At 42.0% G+C, this 14,443-nt stretch overlaps 1 protein-coding gene and 1 long non-coding RNA gene across 4 annotated transcripts in view; both read left to right on the forward strand.

Annotated features, from left to right (window-relative positions):
• The window catches only part of LOC127841915 (uncharacterized), a 140,360-nt gene that overhangs the window by 42,483 nt on the left and 83,434 nt on the right, over positions 1-14,443 (forward strand). For all 3 annotated transcript variants that reach the window (XM_052371044.1, XM_052371046.1, XM_052371043.1), the window contains exons 4-5: positions 3,369-3,567; positions 12,888-14,064. In XM_052371044.1, the coding sequence (XP_052227004.1) occupies positions 3,369-3,567; positions 12,888-14,064 (1,376 nt within the window). The remainder of the gene's footprint in view (positions 1-3,368; positions 3,568-12,887; positions 14,065-14,443) is intronic.
• Positions 3,577-5,640, forward strand: LOC127841927 (uncharacterized). The gene is made up of 2 exons (XR_008031435.1): positions 3,577-4,833; positions 5,003-5,640. It is a non-coding gene; the product is annotated as an uncharacterized LOC127841927 (long non-coding RNA).

Raw genomic sequence — 14,443 nt, forward strand, 5'->3', positions numbered from 1 at the left:
GCGGCCCCCAGGCCCCCAGCCAGGGCTTTGCCTTGGACCCATCGATGTCCTAGCAGCCCCCAGGCCCCGAGCCAGGGCTTTACCCCGGACCCACCGGTGTCCTAGCAGCCCCAGGCCCCCAGCCAGGGCTTAACCCAGGACCTACCGGTGTCTTAGCAGCCCGCAGGCCCCCAGCCATGGCTTTGCCCCGGACCCACCGGTGTCCAAGCAGCCCCAAGGCCCCCCTGCCAGCGCTTTACCTTGGACTCACCGGTGTCCTAGCAGCCCCCAGGCCCCCAGCCAGCGCTTTACCCTGGACCCACCGGTGTCCTAGCAGCCCCCAGGCCCCCAGCCAGGGCTTTGCCCCTGACCCACCCGTGTCCTAGCAGCCCCCAGGCCCCCAGCCAGCACTGCCCTTGACTCACCGGTGTCCTAGCAGCCCCCAGGCCCCCAGCCAGCACTTTACCCAGGACCCACAGGTGTCCTAGCAGCCCCAAGGCCCCCAGCCAGCACTGTGCCCTGGACCCACCGGTGTCCTAGCAGCCCCCAGGCCCCCAGCCAGCGCTTTACCCTGGACCAACCAATGTCCTGGCAGCCCCCAGGCCCCCAGCCAGTACTGTGCCGTGGACCCACCAGTGTCCTAGCAGCCCCCAGGCCCCCAGCCAGGGCTTTGCCCTGGACCCACCTGTGTCCTAGCAGCCCCAAGGCCCCCAGCCAGCACTTTACCCTGGACCCACAGGTGTCCTAGCAGCCCCCAGGCCCCCAGCCAGCACTTTACCCAGGACCCACAGGTGTCCTAGCAGCCCCAAGGCCCCCAGCCAGCACTGTGCCCTGGACCCACCGGTGTCCTAGCAGCCCCCAGGCCCCCAGCCAGCGCTTTACCCTGGACCAACCAATGTCCTGGCAGCCCCCAGGCCCCCAGCCAGTACTGTGCCGTGGACCCACCGGTGTCCTAGCAGCCCCCAGGCCCCCAGCCAGGGCTTTGCCCTGGACCCACCTGTGTCCTAGCAGCCCCAAGGCCCCCAGCCAGCACTTTACCCTGGACCCACAGGTGTCCTAGCAGCCCCAAGGCCCCCAGCCAGCACTGTGCCCTGGACCCACAGGTGTCCTAGCAGCCCCCAGGCCCCCAGCCAGGGCTTTGCCCCGGATCCACCAGTGTCCTGGCAGCCCCCAGGCCCCCAGCCAGCACTTTACCCTGGACCCACCGGTGTCCTAGCAGCCCCCAGGCCCCCAGCCTGCACTTTACCCTGGACCCACCTGTGTCCTAGCAGCCCCCAGGCCCCCAGCCAGCACTTTACCCTGGACCCACCGGTGTCCTAGCAGCCCCAAGGCCCCCAGCCAGGGCTTTACCCTGGACCCACCGATGTCCTGGCAGCCCCCAGGCCCCCAGCCAGCACTGTGCCCTGGACCCACAGGTGTCCTAGCAGGCCCCCAGCCAGCACTTTACCCAGGACCCACAGGTGTCCTAGCAGCCCCAAGGCCCCCAGCCAGCACTGTGCCCTGGACCCACCGGTGTCCTAGCAGCCCCCAGGCCCCCAGCCAGCGCTTTACCCTGGACCAACCAATGTCCTGGCAGCCCCCAGGCCCCCAGCCAGTACTGTGCCTTGGACCCACCGGTGTCCTAGCAGCCCCCAGAACCCCAGCCAGGGCTTTGCCCTGGACCCACCTGTGTCCTAGCAGCCCCAAGGCCCCCAGCCAGCACTTTACCCTGGACCCACAGGTGTCCTAGCAGCCCCAAGGCCCCCAGCCAGCACTGTGCCCTGGACCCACCGGTGTCCTAGCAGCCCCCAGGCCCCCAGCCAGGGCTTTGCCCCGGATCCACCAGTGTCCTGGCAGCCCCCAGGCCCCAGCCAGCACTTTGCCCTGGACCCACTGGTGTCCTAGCAGCCCCCAGGCCCCCAGCCAGGGCTTTGCCCCGGATCCACCAGTGTCCTGGCAGCCCCCAGGCCCCAGCCAGCGCTTTGCCCTGGACCCACTGGTGTCTTAGCAGCCCCAAGGTCCCCAGCCAGGGCTTTGCCCTGGACCCACCGGTGTCCTTGCAGCCCCAAGGCCCCCAGTCACATTTTTCAGTTTTGCAAACTTATAACCCTTAAATCAGGCTTTTCACAATATTTTTGCCCATTTTATTTTAAGTTTTACTTTGCAATGTCCCTTCTGGATTAACACTTTAAAAAATTTAGGCCTGTGAAATGTACAACTGGCCTGTAAATTTTTCTCTTGTATATGGCCTGTGAATGTGATGGTCTTATGGCATGTCTGGGGTATCTATTTGAAGTTCTATCAAGTTGTCTTGTTCATACAATGTACATATACAGTGTTCTGTATTGGAAAGGTTCTACTGAAATAGTTTAAATAAAACCGAATTTAGTCAAATTATATGCCCAGATTCAATATCAATGTTTCATAATTGTAACTTAATTTTTAGCAAGGCTGTTTTCGGAGAAAACCCGAGGTATTGTCAAAGCCTTCTGGTCGTCTTCCGTCAGCTGGCGTCGTGCTAAAACCTTTACATTGCCTCTAAAATCAAAGTGCTTTCACCTACAACTTTGAAACTTCATATGTAGATGCACCTTGATGAGCCCATTTTGGGTCACTAGGTCAAAGGTCAATGTCACTGACCTCTAAAAATATAAATAAAAAAATCTGACAAGCTTTCGCAGCCGAGCGTGGCACCCGTTATGCGGTGCTCTTGTCTAACTTTAATTCTCAACTGTTTGCATCATATTTGACCATATTTTTTGTAATTTTTGTATGATACAATTTTTCATGGCTATATCTTAGATACTATACAAGAATAATTAAATACCCCAATTTAATATTTTACATTTATTTTATTTTCTCCAAAAAAATTGTGCCTTGGCACAAATTCATTGTAAGCTATAATTATTAAGGTGTTGAAATGTGTTTACTTTTGGGGATTACTTTATTGAATGATACAAGCTGAGATAACTGTTTAATTCACTTACTTGAAATCAACTAAATACACTTCAAGTATTTGATGACAAGTTGTGTATTTTTGAATAATTTCATAACTGAGGTGTTTTCAATTATTAATCGAACATTCTAATAAATGAGCCTTGCTATCATGGTAAAATGGGGCTTAATGTGTGTGCGTAAAGTGTTGTCTTAGATGGTCCTGTGTAGTCTTCACTCACTAATAAGGACAACACTTTCCACCAAACTGGATATGCGTTAAGAAGAGAAATGATTTGAACATTACATAAAAGAAGAAAGTGTCATCCCTGATTGCAGCCACCTGATTGGTGGACTGCATGAGCTCATCTGGGACAACAGTGCGTTAGACCCCATTTCCCCAGAGGGAAGTGCACATATTTTCCTGCTAACTTAACCACACATACAATATTTGCTCTATGTATTTCTCATTCTAGTACACTATGCAGAAAGCATCTGGAGGTGAATTTGGATCAATGTCTGGCCCTTAGCTTCCAGCCAGCTTTCAACCCCGAGGACATAAACTCCAGAATGTTTGGCAGTGTTGTCAGGGAAGATGTCGTCTTGAAAAGTGACATCAAAGGGAGCAAAAACTGTATGGATATTGGAACCCAGACCAAGGACATAGTAACCAGGGTAAAGACATCAATGTGAACAATATGGGCAGGAAATAATTAATTAGACAAAAACAGAATGGTTTAGCAGGGCTATAGATAACTTATGGGGTATATTGGGTAATTCACCCCCTGTTTTTGACAACAATAGCGTTTTTGTAAATTCAATAGAGTTTTAGCAAAAATGTTCACCCCCTACTTTTTTAAACTCAATTGGGTAATTTAAGGAATGACATATATAACATAATATTAAGGTAACTATATTATTTATACAAATGGAATTCAAAAAGGTACCTGTACATAAACAATTACTGAATTTCTTATCAAAATGTGCATGCGTCAGAAAACTTCACAACAGAGCAGTTATCAACCAGTAGGATGACCTTCCTCTTCTGGATCCGTATATCCTTGTTGAAGGCAGTCAGCAATTGTGTGAATATGGCCCCCGTCATCCACACATTGGAGTTGCTGTCATATACGACAGGCAAGGAAGCAGTGTGGTTGTCTGCTTTTGCCGATGACGAGTAGCTGCTGTTTGTCCGTACCCGCCATGTTGCAGGCGACCATGGCAGGTATCCGGTCCTTCATTTTTATGCTCCCCCAAAAAGTTTGGGGGGGAGCATATAGTTGCCGCTTCGTCTGTCCGTCCGTCCATTTGTCCGTGCGTCCGTCCGTGCACAATTTTTATCCGGGCTATTTCTCAGCAACTAATGACCGGATTTCAATGAAACTTTATGGGAAGCTTCACTACCAAAAGGAGATGTGCATATTATCAGCGGGTTTTGGTCGGATGATTTTTTTACAGAGTTATGGCCCTTTGAAATTTTCCATTAACTGTACATTTAGTGCAATTCTTGTCCGGGCTATTTCTTAGCAACTAATGACCGGAATTCAATGAAACTTTATGGGAGGCTTCACTACCAAGAGGAGATGTGCATATTATCAGCGGGTTCTGGTCGGATGATTTTTCACAGAGTTATGTCCCTTTGAATTTTTCTATTAACTGAGCATATAGTGCAATTCATGTCCGGGCTATTTCTCAGCAACTAATGACCGGAATTCAATGAAACTTTTATGGGAAGCTTCACTACCAAGAGGAGATGTGCATATTATCAGCCCGTTTTGGTCGGATGATTTTTCACAGAGTTATGGCCCTTTGAAATTTTCCATTAACTGTACATATAGTGCAATTCTTGTCCTGGCTATTTCTCAGCAACTAATGACCGGAATTCAATGAAACTTTATGGGAAGCTTCACTACCAAGAGGAGATGTGCATATTATCAGCGGGTTCTGGTCAGATGATTTTTCACAGAGTTATGGCTCTTTGAAATTTTTCATTAACTGTACATATAGTGCAATTCATGTCCGGGCTATTTCTCAGCAACTAATGACCGGAATTCAATGAAACTTTATGGGAGGCTTCACTACCAAGAGGAGACGTGCATATTATCAGCAGGTTCTGGTCGAATGATTTTTCACAGAGTTATGGCCCTTTGAAATTTTATATAAAAATATTCTTGTCCCCCACAACTACTGTGCCCTCAAGACGTTTCCTTTTATCTGAATATATATTGCAATATTTTGACAAATAAAACCTTTGGGGAGCATCACCTGTCTCCGAAGGTTTCTTGTTTTGCTTCCGGCCACCGCTTCTTCTTTTCTGACTAGCGTTACGTCTGGTAGATCCCTGTAGTAGATTCCCGTCTCGTCTGCGTTGTAGATATCTTCCTCCGCGTAGTTCTTCAGGTTGTCTGGTAGAACATTTTTAATGTAGTTTTCAGCTTGTGATACATCCACATCTTTTTTCTGGCCGTGTGGTTTTTTGAAGACGATGTTATTTTGCGCTTTCCATCTAGATAACCACCTGGTAGAGGGCTTGAACTCGGGCTTGTCCAGCATCTTTGCTAGGGCACAGGTTAATTCTTCGAGAACAGGCACAGACACTGGGATGTCTCTTGACCTGGCAGTTGTGAATTGGGTTCAAAGCACTGCTTTCATATTAGCCGATTTCCCAGAACGATGACGTTTTCGTTCTGGAATAGTGTTGGACTCATATTCCTCAATTATAATGGCTCGATTGGAGGATATACAAGACACATGACCTTGGGAGCATCCCATCTTCTGCGCTATTTGTGTCTGCGGCATTTTCTGATCAAGCAGTTTGATCACTTCATATTTGTCAGCAAGGCTGAGATCGTTGCGTTCAACATCATGTTAAGATATGATTTACTGTGACGCAGTTGTGTAGGTTTATATCGAGAACTGAGAATATAGTGTTACATTCTATCACCTATTGCAAACTGTCAAGCAAGACACTTTAATTGTTTCAAATTGGCAACAAACTCTTTAATTATTTCTAATCGGCAACACACTGTTGAAGTGTTTTACTCAACAGTTTGCATTCTAAAGTTTTGCGCATGACTGCACTCTGTGGTTTGTGTCAGTTTTAACCGGATACACCAGTGTTTGCATTGTACTTGGCCCGCATACCACACCTGTTAGTCACATGACGCTTGACAGACGCTGCATACATGCGTGGTGTGAAATGAAAACAAAGGCAGTCAATGGAGTGTGTCTGTCAAAATCGTCAATACGATGCGTATCCTTGGAGATATATGAGATTCTATGCTGGATTATAGTGTGCAATAGAAAATTGGCTTTTCAATTGACCGGAATACGCCATATTTCCTATCAGATTAAGCGATGTTTTTACAATGGGAAGAGATGCAAATTGTTTGGTGTTTTCAATTTCGATTCAATTATCCGATATTCAATTAAGTTGAATCTACTGTAGTAAAGTTTAGTTAACACATTTATTGTCCAATCTTCTAAAATCTTTATCAGAACATTGATTTGAATGATATATTTGATGAGTTTGAAATGGTTCTGTTGAAAAACATGGCTGCCAATGGTCGGGAAATTTATCCTTATATGGCTATAGTAAAACCTTGTTAGCACTCTTAAAGTTATATTTATAATTCACTCTTCATGAAACTTTGTCAGAACATTAAATTTTGTTCTTTTGATATCTTGGGCTGCACAGAACTAGTCAGTTCCATAGTATCTTTGTCGAGCCATTTTTTGCTTTTCAAACCTTTTATTTTAAAATTTTTAATTCAGCTGTTGTTTTGTTGTCTCTAAAAAATTGCGAATTAAACTCGTATATGGCTTCAAGAAGGTAGTTGGTTGATCACGATTTTTGTCAAGATTTTTTCAGAACAATCCAACTAATCAGGGAGTACAATAGTATTTGATGTTTGGCAAAGTGCGTAGTCCACCAATGTTTTATAAATAATTTGAATTTCATGGGAAAAGTTGAAAATATTCTATAGGACCTTTTGGTCTGACTAGTTGACAAATTCGATTGGCCCTTGAAAGTTTCCGACAAAGTTTCAGGAAGTCTGGTATTATCATGGACAGTTATTTATTGACAAAGTTTCAGGAAGTCTGGTATTATCATGGACAGTTATTTATTGACAAAGTTTCAGGAAGTCTGGTATTATCATGGACAGTTATTTATTGCTCATGCATGCAGAGAAAAACAAGAAAAAATTGTATGCCTTAAGACTTTTTATGTCCCCCACTATAGTAGTGGGGGACATATTGTTTTTGCCCTATCTGTCTGTTGGTCTGTCTGTTGGTCTGTCTGTTGGTGTGTTTGCGCCAACTTTAACATTTTGCAATAACTTTTGTTATATTGAAGATAGCAACTTCATATTTGGCATGCATGTGTATCTCATGAAGCTGCACATTTTGAGTGGTGAAACGTCAAGGTCAAGGTCATCCTATAAGGTCAGAGGTCAAATATATGTGGCCAAAATCGCTCATTTTAAGAATACTTTTGCAATATTGAAGATAGCAACTTGATATTTGGCATGCATGTGTATCTCATGGAGCTGCACATTTTGAGTGGTGAAAGGTCAAGGTCATCCTTCAAGGTCAGAGGTCAAATATATGTGGCCCAAATCGCTTATTTTATAAATACTTTTGCAATATTGAAGATAGCAACTTGATATTTGGCATGCATGTGCATCTCATGGAGCTGCACATTTTGAGTGGTGAAAGGTCAAGGTCATCCTTCAAGGTCAAAGGTCAAATATATGTGGCCCAAATCGCTTATTTTATGAATACTTTTGCAATATTGAAGATAGCAACTTGATATTTGGCATGCATGTGTATCTCATGGAGCTGCACATTTTGAGTGGTGAAAGGTCAAGGTCAAGGTCATCCTTCACAAGGTCAAGGTCATCCTACAAGGTCAAACATCATATAGGGGGACATTGTGTTTCACAAACACATCTTGTTTCTTCTGAACATGGATCCATTCCCATATAATTGAAACAACAGTGTATTATATATAATGCTGAAATACTAACATTCTGATTTATACATTTTGTTTTGAATCAAGAAAATATGTATACTCATTAAAAATAATTGATAAAATTTACAAATTTAAATTTAAAATAAATATTATTGCATAAACTCTATCTATAATGCCCTCTGGCGGGGTGCAAAAACTTGGCAAAAGCATTGCTTGAACGGGAAAAATCGTGTATTAACAAGGCGATTCACGCGCCGTTCAAGTCCTGTTATGTGTTTTTCATATCCATAATCTGGTCCACGCGCAGTTACTTCCCTTCTCCAGCCTTCGACGACTTTCCAAGCATAAATGGGGAACTGAATAAGCACCAGTTTCCTCATGCATGCAGGGATAATGACAATGACTATTTCAATCCACTTTTCAAATTATACCATCTGCACTCTCGTCAATGAAGTTAAGGTTATTTACTCAACACTTTCAAAGACTATGCTGTAAATGTAAGTGTTTATGTACCTTCAACATTCCTGTTTTAAATTTAAAAATAAATCCTCATTTCTTACTTTGCGCGGCTGCATTTCAACTTTGCATTAATCCACTGTTTAAACACATTTTAAATCAAAAACTGCCTATCCGAAGGTAAAGCCTCGTCATTTCGGATGATGACCGAGTGAGGCATATGTAAAACGCAACCTTGAACTGTATTGAAATAATCAAATGATTTTGTTGATGTCGAATGCAATAATAGCGAAAATACACATTTTCTCGGACATGATCATCTTTGGGTGCTCTCAAAATCCGTTCCTGGCCTCGTGCTGCGCAAATGATCATGCCCTCGAAAACATGTATTATCCCTATAATAATCTTCATTTTTAACCAGGTTTTCCGAAGCAAAAAACTGGTTATTAGATTGGCGAATGTTGGCGGGCGGGCTGGCGGGCGGGCGGAACAAGCTTGTCCAGGCCATAACTTGTTCATTATGAGATTTTAAAATCATTTGGCACATTTGTTCACCATCATTAGATGGTGTGTCACGCTAAAGAATTACGTCGATATCTCCAAGGTCAAGGTCACACTGTCTTCAAAGGTCAAACATGGCCATAAATGAGCTTGTCCGGGCCATAACTATGTCATTGATTGTGAGATTTTAAAATCATTTGGCACATTTGTTTACCATCGTGTGTCACACGAAAGAATTACGTCAATATCTCCAAGGTCAAGGTCGCCACGACTAAAAATAAATTGATTTTGAAACAAGGGGGGTAAATATGAACAATCAGTTCAGTTTGAGTTGTCTCCCTTTATCAGACTTTTTTTTCCAAATTGAAAACCTGGTTTTTTTACAATTTTGGAGCTGCACATTTTGAGTGGTGAAAGGTCAAGGTTAAGGTCATCCTTCAAGGTCAAATATATGGGTCAAAATTGCTCATGTAATGTCACTTCTGCAATATTGAAGCTAGCAATTTTATATTTGACATGCATGTGTATCTCATGGAGCTGCACATTTTGAGTGGTGAAGGGTCAAGGTCAAGGTCATCCTTCAAGGTCAAATGTCATATACGGGGACATAGTGTTTCACAAACACATCTTGTTTAAAATGTAACATATTTATTTACAAATAAATACAGAGAATTATAACACAAGCAAATTTATAATATCAATAATATTATCAATAATAAACCCAGTCATTTATTTGATAAAAACTATTTTCATACATGACCTGTCATCATATGTATTTTTTGTAGCCATTACTACAATCGGCCATAAGTCAATATTGCATGAATATTCCATCGCCTTCGTTCAATTCTTTTCCTCAAACTGAACAAATATTTAGTGGTAACCTTGGGAAATGTAATGAATACAGTTTCACTTTTGGTTTAGACAGTTTTGCAAACACTGTAAATTCATTTTCAAAATTAGAAAATAACATGGTAAAATCATTCAGGAAAAGTAAATTGTTTGGACAATAGGCCAAAATGCACAACAAAAGAAGGTTTACAGTGCTCTTTATATAAACATTTCTGCAGAAAGTTTTGCACTTGTTCAACATGCATTGTATACAGTGAGCCTTATAGCAAAAGACTGAAAACTTTTTAGAAGGTTAAGTAGTAATACAAGCCAAGATGGCAACCATTAGACAAGAGACGTATCTTGTGCAGGATTCCAGAGATAGTCGATTTATCAAGATTTGGTGAAACATGTAAACAGGGTGCAACAACATGTAGTATGAAAAGAAATGAAAGACCGCCTTTGGAATAAGTCTGCCATAATGAAAACAAATCAAATGATGTTTTAAGCTCATCTGAGCACAAGTGCTTATGGGCGAGCAACATAAAGGCTTTTAGGCCTTGTTTTTATGTGGGTATTTTCGTGAAATTATTGATGTTTTAGTTACATACAGGCATTGTTTGGGATAACATTTGAGGCAAGTTAGTTACATGATGGCTACTTAAAATAGAAAACTGTTTTCCATTAAATAATTTATTAGTGGGGTATCGTGCTGAAATTGAAATTGTGTGTATGAAGTATGAAGAACATGCAGATATGCATGGGACTTCACAGTTATTAAAATTAATGTGTAACTAAAATGTCAAAAATGTGGTTTCATGGCTTGCATTTTTTTGTTTTTTTTAGTCCCCTACCGGTTTCACCGGAGGGGACTTATGGTTTTGTCTCCGTCCGTACGTCACACTTTTCTGGATCCTGCGATAACTTTAAAAGTTCTTAATATTTTTTCATGAAACTTGGAACATGGATAGATGTCAATATGGACATTATTCACGTCATTTCATTTCGTTCCTACGTCAAAAATTATGGTTGCTATGGCAACAAATAGACTAGAAATACTGCTTAAAAAATGGTGGTTTTTCTGGATCCTGCGATAACTTTTAATATTCTTAATATTTTTTCATGAAACTTTAAACATGGATAGATGGCAATATGGACATTATGCACGTCATTTCATTTTGTTACGACGTAAAAAATTCTGGTTGCTATGGCAACAAATAGACTAGACATACTGCTGAAAATGGTGGTTTTCTGGATCCTGCAATAACTTTTAAAGTTCTTAATATTTTTATGCCCCCCTTCGGGGTATATTGCTTTGCTCATGTCGGTCGGTCTGTCGGTCGGTCGGTCCACCAGGTGGTTTGCGGATGATAACTCAAGAACACTTATGCCTAGGATCATGAAACTTCATAGGAACATTGATCATGACTCGCAGATGACCCTTATTGATTTTGAGGTCACTAGGTCAAAGGTCAAGGTCACAGTGACCCGAAATAGTAAAATGGTTTCTGGATGATAACTCAAGAAAGCTTATGCCCAGAATCATGAAACTTGATAGGTAGATTGATCAGGACTCCCAGATGACCCCTATTGATTTTCAGGTCACTAGGTCAAAGGTCAAGGTCACGGTGACCCGAAATAGTAAAATGGTTTCCGGATGATAACTCAAAAACGCTTAGGCCTAGAATCATGAAACTTCATAGGTAGATTGATAATGACTGGCAGATGACCCCTATTGATTTTCAGGTCACTAGGTCAAAGGTCAAGGTCACGGTGACCTGAAATAGTAAAATGGTTTCCGGATGATAACTCAAGAACGCATACGCCTAGGATCATGAAACTTCATAGGTAGATAGATCATGCCTTGCAGATGACCCCTATTGATTTTGAGGTCACTATGTCAAAGGTCAAGGTCATGGTGACCCGAAATAGTAAAATGGTTTCCGGATGATAACTCAAGAACGCATATGCCTAGGATCATGAAACTTCATAGGTAGATTGATCATGACTTGCAGATGACCCCTATTGATTTTAAGATCACTAGGTCAAAGGTCAAGGTCACGGTGACCCGAAATAGTAAAATGGTTTCCGGATGATAACTCAAGAACACATACGCCTAGGATCATGAAACTTCATAGGTAGATAGATCATGACTTGCAGATGACCCCTATTGATTTTTAGGTCAGTAGGTCAAAGGTCAAGGTCACGGTGACCAGAAATAGTAAAATGGTTTCCACATGATAACTCAAGAACACATATGCCTAGGATCATGAAACTTCATAGGTAGATTGATGATGACTCGCAGATGACCCCTATTGATTTTAAGATCACTAGGTCAAAGGTCAAGGTCACGGTGACCCGAAACAGTAAAATTGTTTCCGGATGATAACTCAAGAACGCTTATGCCTAGGATCATGAAACTTCATAGGTACATTGATCATGACTTGCAGATGACCCATATTGATTTTCAGGTCACTAGGTCAAAGGTCAAGGTCATGGTGACCCGAAACAGTAAAATTGTTTCCGGATGATAACTCAAGAACGCTTTTGCCCAGGATCATGACACTTCATAGGTACATTGATCATGACTCGCAGATGACTCCTGATTTTCAGGTCACTAGGTCAAAGGTCAAGGTCACAGTGACAAAAAACGTATTCACACAATAGCTGCCACTACAACGGACAGCCCATATGGGGGGCATGTATGTTTTACAAACAGCCCTTGTTTCATGTAACTTGAAACATGGATAGATGGCAATATGGACATTATGCACATCATTTCATTTCGTTCCGATGTCAAAAATTCTGGTTGATATGGCAACAAAAGACTAGAAATACTGCTGAAAATGGTGGTTTTCTGGATCCTGCAATAACTTTTAAAGTTCTTAATATTTTTTCATGAAACTTGAAACATGGATAGATGGCAATATGGACATTATGCACGTCATTTCATTTTGTTCCTAAATAAAAAAATTCTGGTTGCTATGGCAACAAATATATATATATATAAAATCTGGAATTTCTGACAATGGTGGAGCCGTTAGGGGACTTATATTGCTTGACAATAGTCTTGTTTTTCATGAATTTTGTTGTACTTTATCTTTCTGACAAACAAGTCAAAAATATAAATTGCCAATGTAGATTTTTACTTGTTTGAGGATTTCAGTAAATGTGTTATTTTATAGTCTTGTAATTATGTGTCAATGTATGTGTCCTGAGAACACATCCATTACAGGCTGCCCCGTCCAGTCAAACACTGGACACCACAAGGAGCTGTTGCAGTGGACAGACTGTGTCCCAGTACACCGCTGAGACATTGGCTGTACTTTCCCCTCCATACAGTTGCCATGAAGTTGGTCGAGGCGAATCAGAACAAAGAAGAAGAGCCAGTTCACCAACCCTGGGGTACACAGCATTTAACCAGGCAGGATCTATTGTTCCTGAGCTGCCATCTCCTGAAAATCTCTACCTTTCCTCCAATGTGCCAATTTTCATGCAGCAAAGCAGGAAAGATTATCAGCAGTATAAGAGTGTGCTGCCCTCATGTGATAATCAGCTGTTTGTGTGTCCAGTGTCTACACAGCCTATGCCAGAGGTCTCTGCCAAAGAATCCACTCATTGCCAGTCTTACTTGCAAGGCAGTGAAAGTGACAAGGACAGAGTGATAAGGATGCCACCTGGTTTTGAAAATCATCTCAATTATGTTGCCTTGCCAATTGAAGCAAATAAAGTTGTGGTTGCAAATATTGATATAGATGGCCAATCACTAGATAGAAAGAAGTTAGAACACGTTAATTATCACATTGATGAAAACATTCCTAATGTTTGTGAAATCAATGTGCGAGACATTCCATTGCCTATTGGGCCCCCAAGACTGGAGAGTATACATGAGATCGATGAAGAGAATATACTAGAACTAGATGACAATAAGACTGCAGCTGAGAAGATGGAAGTTGTGAAAGAAAAGTTGAATGTAGTGTGTGGTAAAGATAAAGATGTGCAAAGTAAATTAGACAGAATATTGTCAAGAGCTAGAAAAGTATTAACTGATTCTGAAACCGCCAGCAAGTTAAGTGGTGATGGATCAGATTTATTTTGCAGCAGAGGGGAGGAAGCAATTGACATGGTTTCTGGTGAGCCGAAAGATGACATTGCAGAGGATGACACTACAGGCAAGAATATGAAGGATAATTATGAAGGTGAAGTCAGGACTGACATTGCTGATGTGAGAGTAGGTGGTCCAACTGTAGAGGGCTTAAACGACAGATGTAAAGAGCATGTGCTTCAAGTAAAAACAAAGTACTTTCAGAAAGGAGGAGTAGGAGATGAGGGCACTGATGATTTGAAGCCTCCAAGACTTCCCATGTTTTCAGTCTTAGTCAATGTGTCAGAGCCACAGAGTGACATGACAGGTAGGTGTTGGCAATGCTCCATGTTATTGCTTTTACATAATATTGAAATAAGAAAATTTGTAATTTGATAAATACCCTCAAAGACTCAGTCCTAAGGTCTGGTTATTAGTCAGGTTGTAAAACAATCAAAGAAAATTTTAAGATTTTGTATTACTCTAGGAGGTGGGTCACCATTTAAAGAAAAATGGCAGAATACAAATTTGAGAAAAAGCAAGCTACATGGCCCAATCAACACCATAGGTACTTAGATAATGTGTTTTATAAAACATGAGGTCTAAATAGTATGTTTAATCTGTCAAAACCTTTTTATATTCAGGAAAAAAGTAAATCATTTAAATGAAGATAACTATGAGTTGATTTTTCACATAAATCCACTGTT

Source organism: Dreissena polymorpha, chromosome 8 (assembly GCF_020536995.1).
Source record: "Dreissena polymorpha isolate Duluth1 chromosome 8, UMN_Dpol_1.0, whole genome shotgun sequence".
Taxonomy (NCBI): Eukaryota; Metazoa; Mollusca; class Bivalvia; order Myida; family Dreissenidae; genus Dreissena; species Dreissena polymorpha.